The 26,241-nt window shown below is 47.4% G+C and overlaps 1 protein-coding gene across 2 annotated transcripts in view; it reads left to right on the top strand.

Annotated features, from left to right (window-relative positions):
* LOC136956195 (ankyrin-2-like) overlaps positions 1-26,241 on the top strand; it is a 59,091-nt gene that overhangs the window by 14,096 nt on the left and 18,754 nt on the right. For both annotated transcript variants that reach the window (XM_067250066.1, XM_067250065.1), the window contains exons 3-37: positions 2,470-2,568; positions 3,655-3,753; positions 4,039-4,137; positions 4,379-4,564; positions 4,783-4,806; positions 5,940-6,038; positions 6,160-6,258; positions 6,425-6,523; positions 6,745-6,942; positions 7,114-7,212; positions 7,525-7,623; positions 7,728-7,826; positions 8,893-9,090; positions 9,224-9,322; positions 9,422-9,520; positions 9,625-9,822; positions 9,945-10,043; positions 10,127-10,225; positions 10,335-10,433; positions 10,603-10,701; positions 10,891-10,963; positions 12,695-12,821; positions 12,930-13,002; positions 13,115-13,218; positions 15,045-15,269; positions 15,570-15,668; positions 16,090-16,244; positions 16,372-16,583; positions 16,775-16,982; positions 17,152-17,248; positions 17,331-17,559; positions 17,923-18,048; positions 18,204-18,326; positions 18,425-18,457; positions 18,600-18,621. In XM_067250066.1, coding sequence (XP_067106167.1) covers positions 2,470-2,568; positions 3,655-3,753; positions 4,039-4,137; positions 4,379-4,564; positions 4,783-4,806; positions 5,940-6,038; positions 6,160-6,258; positions 6,425-6,523; positions 6,745-6,942; positions 7,114-7,212; positions 7,525-7,623; positions 7,728-7,826; positions 8,893-9,090; positions 9,224-9,322; positions 9,422-9,520; positions 9,625-9,822; positions 9,945-10,043; positions 10,127-10,225; positions 10,335-10,433; positions 10,603-10,701; positions 10,891-10,963; positions 12,695-12,821; positions 12,930-13,002; positions 13,115-13,218; positions 15,045-15,269; positions 15,570-15,668; positions 16,090-16,244; positions 16,372-16,583; positions 16,775-16,982; positions 17,152-17,248; positions 17,331-17,559; positions 17,923-18,048; positions 18,204-18,326; positions 18,425-18,457; positions 18,600-18,621 — 4,195 coding nt within the window. The remainder of the gene's footprint in view (positions 1-2,469; positions 2,569-3,654; positions 3,754-4,038; positions 4,138-4,378; positions 4,565-4,782; positions 4,807-5,939; positions 6,039-6,159; positions 6,259-6,424; positions 6,524-6,744; positions 6,943-7,113; positions 7,213-7,524; positions 7,624-7,727; positions 7,827-8,892; positions 9,091-9,223; positions 9,323-9,421; positions 9,521-9,624; positions 9,823-9,944; positions 10,044-10,126; positions 10,226-10,334; positions 10,434-10,602; positions 10,702-10,890; positions 10,964-12,694; positions 12,822-12,929; positions 13,003-13,114; positions 13,219-15,044; positions 15,270-15,569; positions 15,669-16,089; positions 16,245-16,371; positions 16,584-16,774; positions 16,983-17,151; positions 17,249-17,330; positions 17,560-17,922; positions 18,049-18,203; positions 18,327-18,424; positions 18,458-18,599; positions 18,622-26,241) is intronic.

The raw sequence follows: 26,241 nt of genomic DNA, 5'->3' as shown, positions 1-26,241 counted from the left end.
AAGATGAAAGTCAGGTTGGCTGTGTGTGTATGTGTCTGGATGTGTAAATGCCACTACCAAACAGCTGATAAAATTCCTGGTAAGAGTCACGAGGCAAACACTAATCAACAGCTTCTTGATTTCACCTTTGACCTTTCAACAACGTTGCGTTCTGTAACCCCAGGGAGGTGCTGGAAGTAGAGCAGAACACTGTATAACTAGAACTACAGTCCCTCAGGGCCTACTGGGCCACTCACTGCTCTATCCTCAGTGTGCCGGCTGGGCCACTCACTGCTCTATCCTCAGAGCCTGCTGGGCCACTCACTGCTCCAGCCTCAGTGCCTGCTGGGCCACTCACTGCTCTATCCTCAGTGCCGGCTGGGCCACTCACTGCTCTATCCTCAGAGCCTGCTGGGCCACTCACTGCTCTATCCTCAGTGCCTGCTGGGCCACTCACTGCTCTATCCTCAGTGCCTGCTGGGCCACTCACTGCTCTATCCTCAGTGCCTGCTGGGCCACTCACTGCTCTATCCTCAGTGACTGCTGGGCCACTCAATGCTCTATCCTCCCCTCACACTCTGTTACCTGAAGTGGAAGCACAGTCTGGTAACACTGCAGTGACATGAGGAGGAGGAGGAAGAGGAGGAGGAGGAGCAGCAGGACGTGGAGGAGGAGGAGGAGAGACCAGAAGGGGAAATCTGTGTATGTCAGACGTCTGACGGTGAAGAGGGAGAGAGAAAAAGAAAGGAAGGGGGAGTGAGAGAAAGAGGGAAAGAGAGAAAGAGTAAGAACCGGATAAAGGACGATCAAGATTTACGTGTGTCAGTGTAGACACATGTAACGATAATCTATTAGGATGCTGTACTCTCAGCTTCTTATCCTAGTGTGTAATAACCATGGTGATGAGTTATCATGGTTGTCAAATGTACACAACTGTATTTTGCAGAACCTATTTTATCTTATCTTCCATATGACATTGCGTGTTTGTGAGTGTGCCTCCTCCTTAAATGTGCAGTTCTTAAAGCACGTTGTGCGCGCGCGTGTGTCAACCCCCCCCCACAATGAAAGGCCAAGCTCTCTCCATCCTAATCCCACCACACGGTAATCTGTGGTGAGTGATATTACTCTCTAATCCACAGGCTTTTATTTTCCCCTTCCATCTCTGTCCCTGCTACCCTGCTACCTACCCTGGTCCACCCTTCGATTGCTGACGAAGGGAAAATCCCAGCCTTTTATTATCATGTTACTAATGAGATTAGATGTTGGCTGGGGCGGGGGCGGGGCTGGGACTGGGTGTGTTGCATTTGTTGTTATAAATCAATGCACTTTCCATTCCTTCTCTGGTGCAACTGTAGGTTCATTAGCTAAGTGAAGTCAGGTCTGGTTGGGAGATGAATATATTCCGAGCATGATAATATCTGATTCTGGATCTGAGGGAGGGGTCCCACTCTAACATAGCAGGAAGCTCTCTCAACCGCAGACTTTATGTAGGAATTATGTAATCTCATTACAGAAACATTAATCACATTTCTATTATGACACACACACGCATACATTCACACAATGCCCTAAGAGAAATACCCTTTTCCATTTTCAAGTGGTGACATTTTCGACAGCTTCTAAAAATGAACGTGTACTCGTGTTTGTGTGTGCGTCCTGGAGACTCTCAGTGATGGTGCAGAAACTTGAGACCATATGGCCGTTTGGCATTCAGGAGACTCACTGTAGACGTGTGTGTCTGTAATGCCCAGAATGTGAGTCCCAGTACGTGCATGGGTGCGCGAGTGGTGTTGTTGGTGTGTGAACTCGCGCCAGGGAGCGGGAACAGGGGTCTGAGTTTGGGGGTGAGGGAGTTATGGGGGGGATGGCAACATAGCACCTGTCTTTCCTTCAGTGCTGAAGAAGGCTTTGAGAGCAAGAGGGACTGTAGCTGCTCTGTGCCAGTCTGAGACAGCCAACCAGGGAGGAACAATCACAGCTCCCATCCCTCCGCAAGTCTCTGGACCCACACCAGGGGAACTGGGGAGATTGGCGCATCTCACTTATCCCACTCTCAACAAAAAGAGAGAAAAAAGGAGTAGATGAGAAAGAAAAAAAACAACGTTAGCGAGAAGACACGAAGGAGAGAAAGGAGAAATAGACCAAGATTAAGTACACATGATGGAGGAGGAGGAGGTGAAACTTTGTTCTCTGTGTGTGTGTTTGCGTGTGTGTTTGCGCACGTCTGTGTGTATGTCAAATATCTGGTCTTCTTGTCACCTTGTAGCTGGTATATTTACCTTGTCTCAATGAACATCTTCTAGAGTATTCCTTTTACACATACTCATTGTTTTTACTTTCATGTGTTGTGATGGTTTTAAAGTACTTTGTACAAGCAGATTCACATTATTTAATTCAACGACTGACTTCAGATCTGTGTTCCCTGCGGTAGAACACTGTGAATGGGTGGAGTGTGTTATTTAACGCCTTTCCTGGGATCTGTGTGTCTAGAATGGTCTCAACGCGCTGCACCTGGCAGCCAAAGAGGGGCATGAGGACCTGGTGGAGGAGCTGCTGGAGAGAGGCGCGCCCGTTGACTCTTCCACTAAGGTAACCGTGGCAACCCCTCACGCTCTTGACTCTGCCGCTAAGGCAACAGTGGTAATCCCTCACCCCTGACCTTTACATTTGCCAGAATCAGAATGTAGTCACCTCGGCTCAACTAAAGTCACCATTATGTAGCCGTGACCCTGTCAACTCTTTACCCAACCCCAGACCCTTTACCCGGCCATAAACCTGACCCCTGACCCTAACTCTAACCCAAGAAACGAGACAGACCAACACTTTGTGCAGTCATCTGTTGTTCTCCCTCTAGTAACGAGAGATGTCAGAGGAGGGAAGGAGGGGAGAGACAACGAGCAGATAGAGGGAGCGGGTACAAGAGACGAAGAGCAGGATCAGTGTTTCCGAGGTGTAAATCACTGACTGGAATCTCACTCATCCTTGGTGTCTGTCATCTGATCTGGTAGAGAAAGGGGGGGGGGGGGGAAGAGAGGGGGTCAGAGGGAGAGAAAGAAGGAGGGAGAGAGTTAGAAAGGACGGGGAACATGAGCCAAGGGTATCAGATGACGGGGGTCGCTCTTCAACAGACAGAGAACGTAAACAACCTCCAGTGAATCTCTCCCCACCCTCTATCCATCAGTCCTCTCTCTTTCCCTCCCCTCCCTCTATCCCTTTTTTTTGCCCCCCCTCATTCTCTCACCTTCCACTCTTCCTCTCCCCACTATTGTGCCCCCCCATCAATCATTCCATCCGATCAGTCAATCCATGATCTGACTTGATTATGTCACATAAACCGTAGATTTGCTGCTTGTGTCTAGTGTTCTAGTCTGTGATTGGTAAATAGGTTTGATACATCCTGTTAACAGCTGATGGGCATCATGTGCCATCTCATCAGTGTGGTGTTAATGTGGCCTTGTGTGTCCTTCACACCCCATAAAACACATTAATCCGCACACACACTCTCTCACACACACACACTCACACACACACACACACTCTCTCTCTCACACACACACACACACACTCTCTCACATGCACACGCACAAACTATTCTACACACTCACACACACACCAGATACACACAGATTCATAAACACACAGACATTCACACACTTTCCTAAATGTTCCCTGCAGAAAGGAAATACTGCCCTTCACATCGCTTCTTTAGCTGGACAAAGAGAAGTGGCCAGACTGCTGTTGAAGAGAGGGGCAGATGTCAACGCCCAATCACAGGTCAGAACTCTGAGAATGAAGACTTGTATCATTAAAGTCTGATAAGACCTGTTCTGTTCTCCCTTGGTTGGTACTGTACTTGTAGGCATTGGTAGGTCCAACTTACATTACATGGAGGTGTTCAGTTCAGTTCTTTGTAACTGTGTGTGTGTGTGTGTGTGTGTGTGTGTGTGTGTGTGTGTGTGTGTGTGTGTGTGTGTGTGTGTGTGTGTGTGTGTGTGTGTGTGTGTGTGTGTGTGTGTGTGTGTGTGTGTGCGTGTGTGTATGTGTTTGTTTTCTCGGCAGAATGGTTTCACGCCTCTGTACATGGCGGCCCAGGAGAACCACCTGGAGGTGGTGCGGTACCTGCTGGAGAATGAAGGGAACCAGAGCACTGCCACAGAGGTCTGTCTACCTGTCTGTCTGCCTGTCTGTGTGAATGTCTGCCGGCCTGCCTATCTGTCTGTGTAAACGTCTGTCTGTCTGCCTGCCTGTCTGCCGGCCTGCCTGTCTGTCTGTGTGAATGTCTGCCGGCCTGCCTATCTGTCTGTGTAAACGTCTGCCTGCCTGCCTGCCTGTCTGTCTGCCTGTCTGTCTGCCTACCTGACTGTCTACCTGTCCTCAAGAATCTCCATTCTGTGTTCAGGACGGCTTTACCCCGCTGGCCATCGCCCTCCAGCAGGGCCACAACCAGGTGGTGTCCCTGCTGCTGGAGCACGACACCAAGGGCAAGGTCCGCCTGCCGGCGCTGCACATCGCCGCCCGCAAAGACGACACCAAGTCTGCGGCTCTGCTGCTGCAGAACGACCACAACGCCGACGTGCAGTCCAAGGTGAGGGGGGGGGGGGGGGTCAGGGGATAGGAGGTCTGTGGCAGAGGATCGGCGGTCGTGTGAACCTGTTGTTTTTTTCCAGCGTGAGGATATGTGTCTGTTTGTCTTTTGACTAAACAATCCCCCTTTAACGAGCCAACACCAACCACCTTCCTCCCCTCCCCTCCCTCTTGTCTCTCTCCCGCTTCTCTCTGTCCCTCTCGTTGCGGCCATGCCAGATGATGGTCAATAGGACTACGGAGGTATACTTTCCTCTCTTCCTCCATTCTTTCCTTTCCTCCTCCCTCTGTCTCTTGTGCTCTCATTGGGACCATGTTAACTACTGTGCATGCTGGTCGCATATACTTTGTCTGGTCTTGGTCTCTGTCTGTCTGAACTGTTTGTTTGTGTGCAAAATGTGCACCCTGCATGATCTCTCAGGGTGATTACAATAATGTCTTGTTGGGGATAGACTCCCCATGAATGTGATTCTCTTGTTTATTTGTGTTGAGTTTGTTCATTCAAATTTTAACTTTATTTATTGCATAAGGGATCATCCTCTGACAATGTTGAGATAACAAATAATTATTTGATATAATCGTAAATTAGACTAGATAAAATCGAATAGTTTGTTGTTGATTTACCAGTTACATTTTTGTTTCTGCTTGTACACATCATTAATTTTTTCTAAACGTGATGTAAGTCTGATTCTGTTAGACACAGTTCTTTCTTTAACTCTGTTTTTCAAATTACACCATGTCTAACAGAATGGGAAGGTAAGAAGAGAAATGTCTGTCAATTAGAAATCTATACATTCCTGTATTTACATTTTACTGTATTTATATATTTCTGTAGTTGTATAATTTTATTAGATATCTAAAGTGTGTAGTCATTTTCTTTTTCTGTAGGTTTCTTTTGACAAGTGACGTGTTTTTTGTGTTCCTTTATTATTAAGCATGGGAACAGTTGGTGGTGGTTGCCATGTGCAATATTTTGCATGTATATTTTTCCTGACTTGACCATAGTTTTCCCTTTCTAGCCTTCCGTTTATCTTTCTTTTCAGAAGCATGCAAATGTTTACTCTCTAGGCTCCTTCCTACTGTCTGTCTGCTGTGGAACATCTAATTTCACTAATTTAATCTTTTTCTTTCTTTTTCTCTTTTAACCCGTGCCCCCATCCCTTTCTATTTCTTCTCCTGTTTCCATCCTACTGTCTTTTCATCCATCTCTCTCTCCGTTTGTCACTCTTCCTCCTCTTTCTCTTCCTCCTCCTCTTCCTCATCTCCTCCTTCTCTTTCTCATCCTCTCTTCCTCCTCCACTCCTCTTCCTTCTCCTTCTCCTCTCCTCCTACTCATTCTCCTGCTCTCCTCCCCTTCTCCTCTCTCTCTTTAACAGAGTGGTTTCACGCCTCTGCACATTGCTGCTCACTATGGCAACGTGAATGTCTCCACCCTACTGCTAAACAGAGGGGCTGCTGTGGACTTCACAGCCAGGGTACGCCCCCTGCCCCCTCTCAGCCAATCACAGACCCCGTCTACCAAGAAATGGTGTTGCTTGGCCACTCACAACCTACAACAGCTGTATCCCTGACACTGTGTGTAACGTGTGTCCTCAGAATGGAATAACCCCCTTGCATGTGGCCTCCAAGAGAGGAAACACCAACATGGTGGCCCTGCTGCTGGACCGAGGAGCTCAGATTGATGCCAAGACCAGGGTGAGTGACACACACTCACAACAGAAATGTGCCCTGCTGTCACTGTCAATTGTAGCCCTTCTGGCATGAATAATTAGCTTGTAAGTAACATATGAGTCTGTTCTCTTGTTCCCTTATGTGTGTGTGTGTGTGTGTGTGTGTGTGTTTGTGTGTATGTGTGTCTCAGGACGGCCTCACCCCACTGCACTGTGCGGCCAGGAGTGGACACGACCCAGCACTGGAGCTACTGCTGGAGAGAGGAGCACCTATGCTAGCGAGGACCAAGGTACACACAGAAGTAGACACATATACATGCACACGCATGTAGATGTGTGTCACACGCACACACACGGACACACACATATGGATACGCGCTCACAAATGGACACGCAAACACACGAACACATACATACATACTGTATCTGCAGTCATAGACTTACTTGGATGGGCTGAATCAAAGGCGTAACTTCTCCTTGTCTCTCTCTGTTTCTTTCCCTCCTTCCACAGAACGGCTTGTCCCCGCTCCACATGTCGGCCCAGGGCGACCACGTGGAGTGTGTGAAGCACCTGCTGCAGTACAAGGCGCCTGTTGATGATGTCACTCTCGACTACCTGACAGCAGTGCACGTGGCGGCCCACTGTGGACACTACCGGGTCACCAAGCTGCTGCTGGACAAGAGGGCCAACCCCAATACGAGGGCGCTGGTACTGAACACACACACACACACAATCACATACACACAGGCACTCTCTCACGCACACATATTCACACATGCTCATGCACACACGCAGACAATGACTGACAATGACCCGTTTTATGTCGATCCATCCTACCCCTTCCCTCTTTCTCTCTCTCCCCTCCTCTCCTTGTCTCAGAATGGCTTCACTCCTCTGCATATTGCCTGTAAGAAGAACCGAGTGAAAGTGATGGAGCTGCTGATCAAGTATGGAGCCTCCATCCAGGCCATTACTGAGGTGAGACACCAGGGGGCACTGTGTCATACGAGTACACGGGGAGCAGCAGGGATTGGTTAGGTTGGGAGTCTTTGTTTCCTTATACTGTCTAGGGGGGCAAGAAACAGTTTGAAACAACTTGTGCCCCTGGCTTTGGCCCTCTTCTGTCTCGTCGTCTCACTTTCTCTCCTTCTCTCTCTTGCTTCTGGCTGTATCTCTCTTTCTGTCTCAATCCCTCTTAATCTCTCTCTATCTCTCTCTCGATCTCTCTTTCAATCTCTCTTTCTCTCCCTCTCTTTCTGTCTCTCGGTCTCCTCCTGTCGATCTCTCCAGTCGGGTCTGACGCCCATCCATGTAGCAGCGTTCATGGGCCACCTCAACATCGTCCTGCTGCTGCTGCAGAACGGAGCCTCGCCCGACGTCTGCAACATTGTGAGTAATGCTGGCGTCCAATCGCAGCCCACTTCCAACCGCCAACAGCTGTGCACTTCCTGTAATTGTCATCCGACCATGAATTGTTTGTGCGTGTGTCTCAGCGTGGAGAGACAGCCCTCCACATGGCAGCCCGTGCAGGTCAGATGGAGGTGGTTCGCTGTCTGCTGAGGAATGGAGCTCTGGTAGACGCCGTGGCCAGGGTGAGACCATCTGCCACTGATACACCTGGCACACACACCTGGCACACACACCTGGCACACACACCTGGCACACACACCTGGCACACACACACCTGGCACACACACCTGGCACACACCTGACACACACACCTGGCACACACACCTGGCAGACACACCTGACACACACACCTGGCAGACACACCTGACACACACACCTGGCACACACACCTGGCACACACACCTGGCACACACACCTGACACACACACCTGGCACACACACCTGACACACACACCTGACACACACACCTGGCACACACACCTGGCACACACACCTGACACACACACCTGGCACACACACCTGACACACACACCTGACACACACACCTGGCACACACACCTGGCAGACACACCTGGCACACACACCTGACACACACACCTGACACACACACCTGGCACACACACCTGACACACACACCTGGCACACACACCTGGCACACACACCTGACACACACACCTGGCACACACACCTGACACACACACCTGACACACACACCTGGCACACACACCTGACACACACACCTGGCACACACACCTGGCACACACACCTGGCACACACACACCTGGCACACACACCTGGCACACACACACCTGACACACACACCTGGCACACACACCTGGCAGACACACCTGACACACACACCTGACACACACACCTGGCACACACACCTGGCACACACACCTGACACACACACCTGACACACACACCTGGCACACACACCTGACACACACACCTGGCACACACACCTGGCACACACACCTGGCACACACACCTGGCACACACACCTGACACACACACCTGGCAGACACACCTGGCAGACACACCTGGCAGACACACATGACATACACACCTGACACACACACCTGACACACACACCTGACACACACACCTGGCAGACACACCTGGCAGACACACCTGGCACACACACATGACACACCTGGCGCACTAATGACACATGGCACACACCTGATACACACACCTGGAACTACATGCGCGAGGGACACCTTTTCACACAGCTGACTTCCCCAGGAGGACCAGACCCCGCTCCATATCGCGTCTCGCCTGGGGAAGATGGACATCGTCCAGCTGCTCCTGCAGCACATGGCCCACCCTGATGCCTGCACCACCAACGGCTACACCCCCCTGCACATCTCCGCCCGGGAGGGCCAGCTGGACACGGCTGCAGTGCTGCTGGAGGCTGGAGCCTCGCACTCGCTGGCCACCAAGGTGGAGACACACACACGTACATACACACACGTAAACACACGCGTACACACACGCGTACACAAACACACACCCAGACATGTACACACTCACACACACACTATAACCAGTGCTACATTTTCATTTCCCTCTCCAGAAAGGGTTCACCCCCCTACACGTAGCAGCCAAGTACGGGAGCCTGGAGGTAGCTAAGCTTCTGCTGCAACGCAAGGCTCTCCCTGACGATGCTGGCAAGGTGGGCAGGAATAGACACTCTACAAGATGTTTATGTACAGTCGGAATATTCATTTAGAACATTCTGTGAGAATACAGACTTCTTCCCTACTTCTTTCAGAACGGCCTCACTCCTCTGCATGTCGCCACTCACTATGACAACGAACAGGTGGCGCTGTTGCTGCTGGACAAAGGGGCGTCGCCCCACGCCACTGCCAAGGTACGGCTAGCTTACAGCCCCATGTCTTGTCGGCACTCACGCACGCGCACACGCACAGACATGCCCCTGCATGTGTAACAGCCAACGTGCTCCTTGTGATCCAGAATGGCTACACGCCTCTCCACATCGCGGCCAAGAAGAACCAGACGAGCGTGGGCTCGTCCCTGCTGCAGTACGGGGCGGAGACCAACGTGTTGACCAAGCAGGGCGTCACCCCGCTGCACCTGGCGTCTCAGGAGGGCCACGCAGAGATGGCTAGTGTTCTGCTGGGCAAAGGAGCCCACGTCAACGCAGCCACCAAGGTGACACACACAAACGCGTCTTTTCGTGTCCGTTTTGTTCTCCAGCTACGTTTTGTTCTTCAAGTCTGCTGAAGTGAAAGAAGTCCACAAGTCTACAATGACTGTCCTCTCTGTCGCTCCAGAGTGGCCTGACCTCTCTTCACCTCGCTGCTCAGGAGGACAGAGTCCACGTCGCAGAAACCCTGGCTAAACATGATGCCATCCTGGACCAGCAGACAAAAGTGAGAATACACACACACACATACTGTCCACACACACATGCACACGCACACACTAATGAGGAGGGTTTGATGTTACTCCTCAGCTGGGCTATACCCCTCTCATAGTCGCCTGTCACTATGGAAATGCCAAGATGGTCAACTTCCTGCTGCAGCAAGGTGCTTGTGTCAATGCCAAGACTAAAGTAAGAGACACGCTTCTTTTTCTGATTCTCTATTTGCGTGATATAGAATTTTTACATTAAAGTTTTCAATAATCTGTGTGTGTGTGTGTGTGTGTGCGTCTTCCTACAGAATGGATACACTCCCCTCCACCAGGCAGCACAGCAGGGGAATACGCACATCATCAATGTGCTGCTGCAGCATGGGGCCAAACCCAACGCGACCACTGTGGTAGGGCACACACACACAGCCTTACACACACACACAGCCTTACACACACACAGCCTTACACACACACCCTTACACACACTCCCACATATGCACACACCTGCCTATATCAAATGACCACATTTTCCCTACTTTCCATTTTTTGTCACTGCATCGCTCCCTCTCCCTGCAGAATGGAAACACTGCTCTGTCCATCGCCCGTCGTCTAGGCTACATCTCTGTGGTGGACACCCTGAAGGTTGTCACGGAAGAGGTCATTACCACCACAACGGTACGTGATCACAACTAATCAAGAGAAGCTGTATCATTCCAGCTTTTGCCAACATATTTGCTTGAAGTTAAATGATGAATCAATCAGTGTTCTCATTGGCTCATCTCTGTTGGTTCTCATCTCCTGTCTCCACATGTTTGTCTCGGTTGTGATTGGCCAAACTCTCCCGGTTACCATTAACGGTGACAGACGGTGACAGAGAAACACAAGATGAACGTTCCAGAGACAATGACAGAGATTCTCGACGTGTCAGATGAGGAGGGTGAGTGAGATGTGTCAGGTGATGCATGTCATGTGTTCATCCTACTGTTCATCGTACCTCTATTTTTGGAAGTTCTTACAGCTGGGTGTTTCTGAGTAATGTTGTTTCACAGCCCAGGTCCATATGGTTGTGTATTCTGGTTAATATTGTTTTGTGTGTACCATAACCCTGTATTCCTGGGTAATGTAGTTATAGGTCAGGCCCAGGCAGCTTCATATTCTGGATAATGTAGTTCTGTGTGTTGTGTAGCCCTGAGGCTGCTGGATGAAGAGCCGTTCTCTGACGTGTCTGTGGAACTGGAAGGTACTGGAAGGTACTGAGGACAGACAGGCAGGCTGGGTTGTCAGTACCGCTGTCTGTCCGTTCGTCCGTCAGTCTGCCTGTCAGTCTGTCTGGTTTGTCTGGAAGATAGAGTGTTGTCTTTCAAGCATCACAACTCTTTAGTCCAGCTTCTGTGTACGCTTGATTCACACTTCATCTTGCTGTAGTGGTTGAAAGAAACTAGAAAGGCTGTTCAGCTGATGAATCCTCTCACGTTTACTGACGTTGAATTTGAGTGGATTCTTAAGTCTTTTCCCCTTGTCTCTCAGAATTATTATTTGGGGACAGAAATAAAGGGAAAAAGACAACAAAAACAGATATTATTAAGATATTTGAAAGTCTAAATTCTCAACACCTGCACTGATACGCTTTTCACCTTAGTAAAGAAGAAAGATGGAGTGGAATTTTTTCTAACCAGTAACACCGTAACCATCATTTTAATCCTGTTGTGTCTATTACATTGCTGCACTCAGGTGTTCATATGTTGTAACTACAGGGGTTACCAAAGGTTAACCCTTTTTGTGCATTGCAATGAATAATTTCACTTACTACTAACTAGGTTCTAAGTATAGAAATTGATTAGACATAATGTGGGGGACATTTTATGATTTTAATTTAATGAGAATAACAAAATGGTTGGCTTCAAATGATGGAATGGTCAGCAGAGTTTCCAGAATGTTAACCCTTTTGAGTTGGTTTAGAAGGAACTGGGGATGAAGGTGAAAGCTAAGGAAGTGCAACACATTTGTAGGAACTTCTACAAAGGTTTTGGGAAGAACTTTCCCAATTTGATTTCCATTGTAGAAAGAATGCTTCAAGTGTGTTCAGCTGTTATATCTACAAAGGTGGCTACTTTGATGAGTAAAAAGTTGTAATTCAATTTTGTTAAAATGATCCAGTGATGTATTTTGATCTCGAAATTGTTTTGTCCTTTTTTTATATAGAATATTTGGTGAAAAGTTTGAATGGTAGCTGATTTTCTTTTGCAAATGTATACTGCATGCTACAGCTTGTTAGTTTCTTATAATGTTGTAAGACACTTAATTTTAGTCCATGTCCAATATAAATTTAGTTGGATCATTAATGCTATCTCAAATGAAACATTCAGACACCATCCTGCCATAACTTTAAACTTTCAATTTGAAAGTTGACTGTCCAGTAACAGCACAAGCAAGGATCAGATTCTCTAACAGTGTTAGTAATGTCACATCCAACTCCCGCGCAAATAGGCAGACCTACAGTATGTTGTGCACATCATTTTTAAGAAAAGTACTCATATGAGGCAAAATAAAGTATGAATGTTACGAAATAAAAAATGAGAAAACATTGCTGTAGAAAGCCTGTAACCACAAATACAAACGCTGCTGTCCCCCCCCCCCCCCCCCCCCGTCCCCCCGTCCCCCCCCCCAGGTGAGGACACGATGACAGGGGACGGAGGAGAGTACTTGAGGGCTGAGGACCTGCGGGAGCTGGGAGATGACTCCCTGCCTGGACAGTACCTGGAGAGCTTCAGCTACATGAGTCACAATCTGGACAGGTCTGACTCAAGCACACACATATAGTACACACACGGTAAACACACACACCATTTAACAGTAAACACACACACCCTCTTATGGTCCTGTGCTCTGTCCCTGTCTCGTAGCAGATCCCACCAGACTCCAATTCACCACCAGAGAGAAGGGGTCCTAATAGAAGAGATCTTCACCAGTCACCAGGTGAGCACACACACACCAGCAGTTGCACCAAACCCCTCACATGTTTATAGACCACGGAACATTGACTGAAAGATTCAATGGGATCGATGTTTGCATTGTGGTCGGTTTCCAGATGTCGTCTCTCTCGAGGGATAATGACAAGGACTCGTTTCGTCTGAGCTGGGGAGCTGAGCACCTGGACAACGTGGTGTTGTCCTCCAGCCTGCTACACTCAGGGTTAGGGCAGTGCATACACACACACACACACATAAATGCACTTTCACACACACACACACACCTACACACAGAAGGCCTTGGTATACTCCAGTTTTTGTACTCTACGTATGTACGTACGTATGTGAAAGCTACGCACGTGGCATTGTTCACATACTGTGTTCTTTATGTCATTACATTTACATTTAGTCATTTAGCAGACGCTCTTATCCAGAGCGATTTACAGTGAGTACAGGGACATTCCCCCCGAGGCAAGTAGGGTGAAGTGCCTTGCCCAAGGACACAACGTCATTTGACACGGCCGGAATCGAACCAGCGACGATCTGATTACTAGCCCGATGCTCTAACCGCTCAGCCACCTGACTCCAACATGGATGTTTAAAAGCTATGTCCACTAGGAGGCAGGTCAGCGACAAAACATTTTGTGACTCAACACGACAACTACTTCAGAACAGCAGTTACCATGGTGACATAGGAGGAGGCATTGCTAACTATGTCTTTATGTATGATTACGAGTCAGCTCAAATATTTTCTCTTTCAAATATACCGGCCTCATGTGCTACTATTTCTTTGCTGTTTCATGTTTTGATCTCGCAGCAGGTAAGAGGATCTTTAGTATACTTTGGTTATAACCCTAACAAACGCAGGCAGCCACACGTACTTAGCGTGAAGTATACTTCGGCCTTTACCCTTATACACACAGACTGATGAATGAGGAAGCACACACATCCATATCAGACTCACACACTCTCACATGGCAACAAGTTACACTTCTTCAACTACATATTCCAGAGAACCCGTGGTCATGTGGATGATGATGACATGTTTGCCCAGTCCCCATGTGACACAGAGGAGTGTGCTTCACCACCCCAGATCACTTTGATTTCCCGCACTCTGCCTCCTTTTTCACTACCTCACTTTTCCGTTCGGTCGGTATCTCGGTGGTCCTTCTCACTGGTCTCTGTTTCCCTCTGTTCTCCTCTGGTCTCCCTCTCTTTTCTCTTTCTCTTTCTCTATCCCCTGTCTTCTGCTATCTGTCTCTCTGTCTTCCTCTGGGCTGAGTGTGACGCTGTCTGTGTTCTGCTTCTAGCCCTTCCTCCCCGTGCCTAGACCATGACAACAGCAGGTGAACCTCCTCATCTTGGCTTCTCATTCTTTTCCTCCTCTCTCTCTCTCTCTCCCTCTCTCTTTCTCTCTCTCTCTCTCTCTCTCTCTCTCTCTCTCTATCTCCATCGTTTGGTCTGTCTCTCTCTCTTCTCTGTGTGCACAACCATGCATGATTTTTGGTCACAATTCCATGATCTATCCGAAATTAGATCAACTATTCAGTCAAAGCCAAAACATACAAACTGTAACTGCATGTACAGTCTGCAAATTTGATTAAGGAAATATACAGTACAAAATCTCTTGCCTCAGAAAATGCTATCAGTTCACGTGATCAATCGGAAATGAGGAAGATCCCTCCAGCTCCTGTCTGGAAACTCATAAATGGAACTGGAATGTAACCATTGGGATAGACCAGACTGGAATCGGTTTGGAATGCTTCCACACAAGTCTCCTTGTCTGTCAGTACATTAACTGGCCTGTCCTGTCAGTAACTCCTTTGGCTTGACCTAACAACACAGAATGATGTCACACAAACACCGCTTCACGCTGTCGGTTGCATTATCTGCATGAGGACCCAAGTGAATAGTCTGGAGAATGCCTCAATGCAACCAAACAATTATCACCATCTAAAAATCCTTCTGAATTGGAAACTAACAAAGAAATCCCTTAAAATGCTGAATCAGTTTTCATTGGTCGTTTCCCTTCTTCCTTCTCTCCTCCAGCTTCCTGGTCAGCTTCATGGTTGATGCCAGGGGAGGGGCAATGCGCGGTTGCCGTCACAATGGCTTGCGCATCATTGTCCCGCCAAGGAAGTGCTCTGCGCCCACGCGGGTGACGTGCCGCCTGGTGAAGAGGCACCGTCTGGCATCCATGCCCCCCATGGTGGAGGGAGAGGGGCTGGCCGGACGCATCATAGAGGTCGGACCCACTGGAGCCCAGTTCCTAGGGTAAGGGAATGTGTGTGTGTGTGTGTGTGTGTGTGTGTGAGTGTGTGTGTGAGAGAGAGAGAGAGAGAGAGAGAGAGAGAGAGAGAGAGAGAGAGAGAGAGAGAGAGAGAGAGAGAGAGAGAGAGAGAGAGAGAGAGAGAGAGAGAAGGGAAACAGAAAGAGTGACTAACATGTACTAATAAATCTCAAGTGTGACCGTGTCCATGTAACATCTGTGTGAGTGTGTCTGTGAGTGTGTGTGAACAGCACGCACATTGTTCACGCTCTCCTCTCGCCTCTCTTGTGCTGCGTGCGGATCAGTAAGCTCCACCTCCCTACGGCCCCGCCCCCTCTGAATGAGGGCGAGAGCCTGGTGAGCCGCATCCTGCAGCTGGGTCCTCCAGGGACCAAGTTCCTCGGGTAAATGTCCCCCAACGAGCTCCACGGCATGGATGCCCTGCCCCCCTCCTCCTCGCTCCATCCCCACGTCCATCTATCCCTCCATCCACCCCAAACCCATGTTTCTCTGGGGGACTTAAGCCTCACAAAGAACACTTTGTAACTTATATAGGGCACTTCTTCAGGAGTCACATATCATTCTGTTATGCAGTATTTAGTGCTATGTCATAAGTATAAAATGTGTCATTTATTAAGAGGGTTTTTTGTGGTATGTATGACCCTGCTTGTGTTAATTCATCCCAGTGTTTGGCCTGTCCCTCACCACACAGATGTGGACATTATCATTTGGATGTTTATTTTTGTTTTTCACTCCATGCATGACGCAAATATAAGACGGATATCATTTTTTGTGTTGGTATTGACCCCTGTGCCCGCCTCCCAGGCCTGTGATCGTGGAGATCCCCCACTTTGCTGCCCTGCGGGGAACAGAGCGGGAGCTGGTCATCCTGAGGAGCGAGACGGGGGAGAGCTGGAGAGAACACCACTGTGAACACACAGAGGAAGAGCTCAACCTCATACTCAACGGCATGGATGAGGGTGAGGCCACTCAGTGATGTCATCAACATGGGACAGGGAACTGTAGGGTGACTATTTCGCTTCTGAAGCACCCTCATGTCTTTCAACCACCTCCTCTCCCCCATCTGTCCTTCATCTGTCCATCCAGAGCTGGACTCTCCAGAGGAGCTGGAAAAGAAGAGGATCTGCCGTATCATCACGCGCGATTTCCCACAATACTTTGCGGTGGTGTCGCGGATCAAGCAGGATAGCCAGCTGATTGGTCCAGAAGGCGGGGTGCTAAGCAGTACTCTGGTGCCGCAGGTCCAGGCAGTGTTCCCCGAGGGAGCCCTCACCAAGAAGATCAGGGTCGGACTGCAGGTCTGACATCACACTCTCAATCTCTGGTTCATAGAGACCATGGTTCAGTTCCCTGTAAATGATGTGCTGTTAGTTGTTGGTTGTGACAATGCCAGTTGTCCAATACCAATAATAGCTGTGACCTAAATATGAGAATGTTTATTTTTGAAGTAGTGGCTCTGATTGGTCTCTCACCATCCACTTCCTGCCAGGCCCAGCCAATTGGTGTAGACCTCATCAGGAAGATCCTGGGTAATAAGGCCACATTCAGTCCCATCGTCACGCTGGAACCAAGGAGGAGAAAGTTTCACAAACCAATCACCATGACAATCCCCGTCCCTAAGAGCTCGGCGAACGATGGAACGACCAGTGTGTTTGCTGGAGACACACCCACCCTGCGTTTGCTGTGCAGTATTACAGGTATGTGGGAAGGAATTTTGAGGAACTGAAAATAAGAAAAAATGTATTCCCAGTTAGTTTATATAGTCTATAAACATTAGTAGTTTAAATTCCGTAAAGCAATGATTAAACATCATTGGAGGATATCTTGTATGTGGAAGGAAGTCATCTCATTGGATGTGCGTTTTAGGTGGCACCACTCCTGCCCAATGGGAAGACATCACAGGGTCCACACCCCTAACCTTCATCAACCAATGTGTGTCCTTCACCACCAACGTGTCAGCAAGGTAATGTTTCCTACCGTACGTATTACTGTTCTTATTTAACTGTATAATCAACATGTCCTGTCCTCTCTGGCACCCTCTGTAGGTTCTGGCTGATCGACTGCCGGCAGTTGCAGGAGTCGGTCAGCTTCTCCACGCAGCTTTACCGGGAAATCATCTGTGTGCCCTACATGGCCAAGTTTGTCATCTTCGCCAAGACGCTGGATCCCATCGAGGCGCGCCTGCGCTGCTTCTGCATGACGGACGACAAGATGGACAAGACCCTGGAGCAGCAGGAGAACTTCACTGAGGTGGCGCGGAGCAGGGACGTGGAGGTGAGAGAGATATGATACTTTGTGAAATTGTTTTTAACAAATAAATACTAACTTTAAAAAGCATTTATAGTTTGTGTAAATGTATTGTACTTTTACTCTCTTGTTATTACATGAGGTGAAGAGCGCAGTAGGACTCAAAACTCAAAGTTTAGGAGTTGGGACTTGACTTTGAACTTGTCAGTCTAGACTTTAGACTTAACTTGGGACTTCAGTGCAAAGACTTGGGATTTATTTGTCACTTGCAAAACAATTACTTGGTTCCACCTCGGCATGGAGGTGAGGGGTTGGAACCATGAACATGTAGAGGGGATGGTGGGAGGTGGGGCTGATTTGAGCTGAAGTAAGCTCTCTGTTTAAACACAGGTGCTGGAAGGGAAGCCGATTTTCGCAGACTGCTTTGGGAACCTGGTGCCTTTAACCAAGAGTGGACAGCATCACGTTTTCAGCTTCTTCGCTTTCAAAGAAAACCGACTCGCCCTCTTCATCAAAGTAAAGTTTTGATTTAATTTAGCGACATGTTTGCCAAAAATGCAATGAATAACGTCTATTTGTTTATTGGAATCATGTGACTGATTAAGATGATTGGTTGCTGGGTTGATCTATTGATTGACTGATTGATTGATTAATTGATTGATTGTTGACAGATCCGGGACACGGCCCAGGAGCCTTGTGGACGCCTGTCGTTCACCAAGGAACCCCGTACCTACCGCAGTCTTACCCACAATGCTATCTGCAACCTCAATATCACGCTTCCTATGTACTGCAAGGTGGGTTTAGATAAAGCTGAAGTGTGTGCCAGAAAATATTCCTTATTGCACAACCTTTTTCAGAACTAATACCTTTCTCTCTCTGGTTGTCTCTGAAGGAGTCAGATTCCGACCAAGACGCTGATGATGAGGTAATTGAAATGGACATTTTAAAATGCTTTCTACAATACAAATGATTGATACAGTAGTGTAAAACCACAGTACCAAAAGGTGATAAAGTTTATATAACATATGTAATATCTAACATACTTCTCTAAACTTTACTTCTGACAGAGTGAAAAGAGTGACAAGAAATGTAAGATAATCCTTTTTTTCAAGATAATAATGAAAAACAAAATTGTTTTAATGCAATATCAAGGCTAGTGAATTGCATTGCTTAGCATACTGAAACAACTCCCTGATCACCCTGCTGTGTGTACTAGTTGTATGCTACTAACAGTGAGTACAGTGAACTCCTGGTTCCTGGCCGCTATGCTATGGCTGATACGCACCCTTTCCTCTCCAAGACCCCATTAACACCTCTCACCTTATACTCATTCACCCATCGCTCACCCTTTTATTTTATGCTAAGACATTTTGAGTTTGTTTTGAAAAAAACAAATATCCAATGATATTTATATTGGATGGGGAACAGAACGATCCACTTTTCAGTCAGAACCTGCACCGTTGATGCATTCCTGTAGTTTGATTGCCTGACATGCATTATTTGATCAAAATCCATTTGACCTTTCAGTTATACTTCTTCTTTAGACTACTTCCCCTGTTGCATGAATTTCCTTTTCCGTTCTGCATGGAAATAACTTGACTCACACAAACAAATGAAAGCTTTGTGTGTTTGTGCATGTATGTAAATGTGTGTTCAAAGTACTTTTTCTCTATGAAACTTTGATGTGTTTATATTTCTTGAATTCATGACATTCGCTCTATATGATTTAAAGGTGTCTTCATGTATCATTCCTGTTTTACATTTTGTCATTATTACATTAGCATGTTGTTTGTTTTACTTCACCTTCTGTTATTGTATAGGCATAGTTTCAACATAATTTGGAAGTTCTCTTGAAATGCTGCATCTTTAAGAGACCCAATTTACCTTTGTAGCCATTTCATTTTCCATTTTACAAATACACTGTAATACTGCTCTAGCTTTAATGATACTACAAGGGTATTAATATTTTCAGTGTACTATATTTCTTAACACAAAATAAAGCACTGAACAACCCCTTCCAGCACATGGACTTTCAATAGATACAGTATACAATAGATACATTTTGCATGCATTTAAATATAAATTGTATCTTTCCACAAAGGTAGTCTACTTTTCTTACTTTTTTTGTTGTCAGTGGATGTGATTCCCCGTTCATGTCTAGAACAATCTTGAGATGCCTCGTTCTTGTGAATCCAGTCTGTCTCTTTGTCCATTTGTTCAATATACTGTATAGGTCTCTGTCCCCTCAGCTGTTCATGTCCACAGACATTTGCTGTGTCATATGTACGGATGTGTAGTCAAACACACTAAACTGACTGTAGAGTATACTCAAGTTATTTCCAGCCCATATCTTGCCTCTATCCCTTCTCCTCTGTTTGCTTCGCTTATGCTGTTGCTGCCCCAAATCCCGTTTGAAGTCTTTTGGATCTTACAATTCATCTTGTCCCGAAAACCTGCTGTCTTACTCTTTGAACCAACGATACATTGTGATATTTCTGCCCTGACCATAGTTTTCCGATGTCTCTTCTTCCCAATCCACTTCCCCTTCTGTTATTCACCTTTCTTTCGGTTGTCTGCTTTTCTATAATGGAAGACGATGAAACGGAATCGACCGAGACGTTCACCTTGCAAAGCAACCAGGTTCTAGACCCTGCTACTCTGGCGAGCCCAGACCTCCTCTCCGACGTCTCCGATATGAAACATGACCTAATTAAAATGTCCACCATCTTGACATCTGACAGAGTGGAACATGCAAGCTCCTCTGTCCAAGGGAGAAGAGAAGAGTTTAGAGGGCTGGAGGAGGAGGGAGAGGCAGGCGAGCCTTTTGAGATCGTGGGGCAGGTGAAAGACAACCTGGAGAAGATTGGAGAGATTTTACGAGGAGATGTGGTCACCGTTTACACAGTAGAAAATACAAGCATGGAGGATAGCGGGTGGGTTCTCCTGTCTCAAACTGATGTTGTAGAGACCAAAGGCATGACTGCTCCCGTTGTTGAGAAGTCGTCCTCCCGGCAGACTGTAGACCTCAGAGACATGTCAGGGATGGTGACACACCTCAGTGTGGACATGGCCCAGAATGTGGAACAAATACCAGTGGCAACTAAAAGTCGACCAGAGGAGGACATTGTCCAAGATGTTGCCCTGCAGAAGAATGGGAAACGCCATCCCCCAGAAATTAAGAAGCCCATTAGGAAGAAGCTAAGGGACAGGGAACGTTCTGGATGCAGCAGCTCAGAGGGTGAGCTCGAGAGGATGAGCTCGCAGGAGTCTCTGGATGGTGATGTTGTTCTAGGCCAACCTGGTCCTGAATCAACTCCAGTGGTAGAGGGTTCTCAATGGGAGCCTGGCTCAGGACCATCCCCAGCCATGGAGCCACCAGTGTCACCCCGGGTGGTTGAAACCCCAATTGGCTCAATTAAAGAAAGGGTGAAAGCTTTGCAGAAGAAGGTCGAAGAAGAAGAGGGAGAAGAAAGGAAGAAGAAGCATGAGCAGGTGACGGTCGCTCAAGTTAAAACCATCGCTACCATGAAAGAAGCAAAAGTGACCGAAATGCCTGACCTTCCCAAAACACCCAAATCTCCCAGGTCTCAGACAGAGAGGTTGGAAGAGACCATGTCTGTTCGGGAGCTGATGAAGGCATTCCAAACAGGGCAGGACCCTTCCAAGAACAAAGCTGGGCTTTTTGAACACAAAGCCGTGACCTCTTCTGACATAACAATCTCAACATTGGACTCTGATGCTGTAGTCTCTGATGAGACCCAAAGAGCTGAGCCCAGTGCCTACCCCTCATCAAAGTTTCAGACTCCCACAATTCTCTTCCCAGAGGGTAACATCCTTCCACATGATGAAAATACAATACCAGGTGAGGTAACTAAAAGCCCAGCAAGGGCATTCTCTGAAGAGTCAGAGAATGATTCTTCAAGCGTTCAACAGTCAGTTATCACTATAGACCAGCCTCACCCAGGCTGCGCTGAGCTTAGCTTTGAAGGAAAAACTTTAGTAAAAGTAGAAATGAGCTCAGATAAGATGCTAAAGGACGAGACAGAGACTGACAGGAGGCGATCTGAAGACTTACAGATCAGCCCAGACAGAAGACCCTCTGAGGACTTTAGTGCTGATATCAAGGCTGAGCTGGAGGAGAGTCCTGAATACCAGCTGTTCAGGCAGACCTCATCCACATGTGAAAAGAACCACCAACTGAACACCACTAATAAGGAGTTCTTCGCTGGAAACCATGACACCCACCCTGCCGCTTACTTCAGCCAGTGTGTAAGCGATGATGACGGTGACTTTTACTCTAAGAGTGAGTGTCATGTGAGAGATGTGGTTGCAAGCTCAGAGAGTCTGGAACGTGAAAGAATATCTTTGGGGCGTACTTCAGTCAGCAGTGTGGGTCACAGGACGTCACACTCAAGCTCAGGAGACAGTGAGAAACATGAAGCGCAAGTAGAGATGACCCAAACGGACCTAGACACCCCAACCTTCTCTTCTAAAGAGGAAAAAGTTGAAGTAGACAAAGGTAAAGGATATACAGTAAAAGAAGATAGGCAAGTTTATGGTGACCAATTACATTTTGCTGAAACTCATGCAGGTTTTGAAGACGCCAAAGAGATTTCTCATAACATTTTAGGTGAGGAGCCTGTAGCACATGAAGTCAAGCTTGAGGGAAAGACCTCCACTAAGGTTGCAACAGTGAAGGACATGTCTGGCATGGCGTCACTCCTCACTGGAGACTTGGACCGGTATCTGGATGAGCTGCCCGTTGTCACTTCAAGCCAACCAGAGGACGAGACTATCGTACAGGAGAGATTTGAACAAATAATACTTGCAAAGGGTCACAAACCAGAAATTGTGACCTCTTCAGATGTTAAGAGCATGGAGCCTGTATTACAGGAAGTCACGCTTGAGAGAAAGACCTCCATTAAGGCTACATCAGTGAAGGACATGTCTGGCATGGCGTCACTCCTCACTGGAGACTTGGAGCACTACCTGGAAGAGCAGCCTGTGGTCGCTGCTTGCCAATCAGAGGAGGACACCATAGAACTGGAGAAGTTTGAACAGGTGTTTCTGACACGGGATCGCAAACAAGAAACCCGGACATTGTACACAGATGAGGAAAACATGTTGGAGGAAAATATGGAAGGAGAATTGAAGGATTATGCATTCTCTAGAGAGGAGGGACACATGCAGACTGGTACTTATTCATCAAACAGTGACTCAGAGGATCTCACAGTTCATCTGCAGAAGTCATCTAAGACTGTTCCTACTACACATGGCTCTGAGCATGACACACAAATTGCCTCAACAACCACTCTAAAGGACTGGCATACCAGCGAGGTAAGAGAATCACTAGATGTCATACACACTGACCTAGAAAACCAAGACTCCATTTTAACAGAACAAGACTGTGCTGAGGCCAGTCAGAAGACTCCAGAGGTACAAGAAAGCAAGTCAGACAAGTCAATTGCTGAAACTCCTGCAGATTTTGAAGACGTTAAAGAGATTACTCATAACATTTTAGCTGAGGAGCCTGTAGCACAGGAAGTCAAGCTTGAGAGAAAGACCTCCATTAAAACTACAACAGTGAAGGAGATGTCTGGCATGGCGTCACTCCTCACTGGAGACTTGGACCGGTATCTGGATGAGCAGCCCATTGTCACTTCAAGCCAACCAGAGGACGAGACTATCATACAGGAGAGATTTGAACAAATAATACTTGCAAAGGGTCACAAACCAGAAATGCTGACCTCTTCAGATGTTAAGAGCATGGAGCCTGTATTACAGGAAGTCACGCTTGAGAGAAAGACCTCCATTCCAGCTACAACAGTGAAGGACATGTCTGGCATGGCGTCACTCCTCACTGGAGACTTGGAGCACTACCTGGAAGAGCAGCCTGTGGTCGCTGCTTGCCAACCAGAGGAGGACACCATAGAACTGGAGAAGTTTGAACAGGTGTTTCTGACACGGGATCGCAAACAAGAAACCCGGACATTGTACACAGATGAGGAAAACATGTTGGAAGAAAACACAAAAAAAGGAACAGTGAACCAAGTGCATGATATGGAGGTAGAATTGAAGGATTATGCATTCTCTAGAGAGGAGGGACACATGCAGACTGGTACTTATTCATCAAACAGTGACCCAGAGGATCTCACAGTTCATCTGCAGAAGTCATCTAAGACTGTTCCTACTACACATGGCTCTGAGCTTGACACACAAATTGCCTCAACTACCACTCTAAAGGACTGGCATACCAGCGAGGTAAGAGAATCACTAGATGTCATACCCACTGACCTAGACAACCAGGACTCCATTTTAACAGAACAAGACTGTGCTGAGGCCAGTCAGAAGACTCCAGAGGTACAAGAAAGCAAGTCAGACAAGTCAATTGCTGAAACTCCTGCAGATTTTGAAGACGTTAAAGAGATTACTCATAACATTTTAGCTGAGGAGCCTGTAGCACAGGAAGTCAAGCTTGAGAGAAAGACCTCCATTAAAACTACAACAGTGAAGGAGATGTCTGGCATGGCGTCACTCCTCACTGGAGACTTGGACCGGTATCTGGATGAGCAGCCCATTGTCACTTCAAGCCAACCAGAGGACGAGACTATCATACAGGAGAGATTTGAACAAATAATACTTGCAAAGGGTCACAAACCAGAAATGCTGACCTCTTCAGATGTTAAGAGCATTGAACCTGTATTACAGGAAGTCACGCTTGAGACAAAGACCTCCATTCCAGCTACAACAGTGAAGGACATGTCTGGCATGGCGTCACTCCTCACTGGAGACTTGGAGCACTACCTGGAAGAGCAGCCTGTGGTCGCTGCTTGCCAATCAGAGGAGGACACCATAGAACTGGAGAAGTTTGAACAGGTGTTTCTGACACGGGATCGCAAACAAGAAACCCGGACATTGTACACAGATGAGGAAAACATGTTGGAGGAAAATATGGAAGGAGAATTGAAGGATTATGCATTCTCTAGAGAGGAGGGACACATGCAGACTGGTACTTATTCATCAAACAGTGACTCAGAGGATCTCACAGTTCATCTGCAGAAGTCATCTAAGACTGTTCCTACTACACATGGCTCTGAGCTTGACACACAAATTGCCTCAACTACCACTTTAAAGGACTGGCATACCAGCGAGGTAAGAGAATCACTAGATGTCATACACACTGACCTAGACAACCAAGACTCCATTTTAACAGAACAAGACTGTGCTGAGGCCAGTCAGAAGACTCCAGAGGTACAAGAAAGCAAGTCAGACAAGTCAATTGAAAGAGGGATGGTATACGGACCTGATTATTTAGGTCTTCCTATCAAACCTTTAGACTTGGAGACTTTACACACAGTAGCCATGGATGACCTGGAGAGACGTCCTTCCAACAGAGACTCCCTGGAGAATAGTCCAAACATAGAGGACAGGTCTTCCAATCAATCTCCTGATTCTATTGACCCAAGCCCAACTAGGGAGTCTCCCTGCCCAGACTCACTAGAAGGAAGTCCAACTGAACCAAAACCGTACACGGCACGGCACAGCTTTCAAGAAAATTACCAAGATACACCAAGAAAGGCAGCTGTTTATGAGGACTATGCCTCCCAGCTTAAAGCTTGTTATGCCTATGACAGAAGCGTTTATGAGGAAGAGGGTGATGACCAACTAGTCCATGGTATTGAAATCGACGGGGGTGAAGAAGATGACGAGGCTGCCCAAAGGCAGATCACACCAGAGGAGGAGATGTTCAAAATGGCCACCAAGATAAAAACATTTGAGGAAATGTATGAGGAAGACAAAATCATAAAAGGTTGTACATTCTCAGGTGCCTCATTTATATCAGAGACGGGAGAATATGAAAAAGGAATGTACCCTGACAGTATCCCAACTGACAGAGAGGCTGAAGAGGTTGACCTCAAAAGGGAATCCAATGCTCATGATGTTGAACATTTCTCTGGAATGCAGCGTTCATCCCCACATGTAGATGATGAAAGTAAATGTCCAGGCTACTGTGATACTACGTTATTTGCGAGAGTGTCAATAGATTCTCAGACAGCCTGTCAGTCTAATGATGATTTAATCAAGAAGAAAGAAACATTTGCCACAGAGGACATGAGTGACGATATCATGGACAATACCAAAGAGATAGTATACACAGAGAGGGAGGACAAACATGATCAGTCACAGTTAAGTGTCAGTCTGTTAGATGAAAGGCTGTCAGACAGTGAACAGAGCTGTTCAACGAAACATGAGAAAGTTAACAAAGAGCAAGGGGACTCAGAAGTTGCATATAAACCAGAAATGTGCACAGATGAACACAGAAGAGAGGGTGCTGAGGGAGAAGAAGCCATATTAGAGATGCAGTCAGATGCAATGGCGGTTCGTGGAGAATTAGTGCCTTGGAGCTCTTTGACTGATTGCACTGAGGAGGAGGATGATGAAGCATTCAATGCTCGTGTGGAGGCGGAGGAACAGAGGATTCTGGGAATTGCGGCGGAGCTGAGAACCCCTGACACCACACCAGGCCGGACACCAACTGAAGAGGGAACCCCAAGCCCTTTTCAGTTCCAAGAAGGGAAGCTCTTCGAGATGACAAGAGGGGGTGCCATTGACATGACTAGGAGAAGCTGTGAGGAAGGGGAAGGGTTTGAGTTTTTCCACATAGGTGATCACCCCGTAGATGTGATTGCGGGGGAAGACACTAGAGTG

This window comes from Osmerus mordax, chromosome 14, assembly GCF_038355195.1.
Source record: "Osmerus mordax isolate fOsmMor3 chromosome 14, fOsmMor3.pri, whole genome shotgun sequence".
In the NCBI taxonomy this organism is placed as follows: domain Eukaryota; kingdom Metazoa; phylum Chordata; class Actinopteri; order Osmeriformes; family Osmeridae; genus Osmerus; species Osmerus mordax.
The sequence above is the reverse complement of the archived record's forward strand: the minus strand, read 5'-3'. Positions and strand labels throughout refer to the sequence as shown.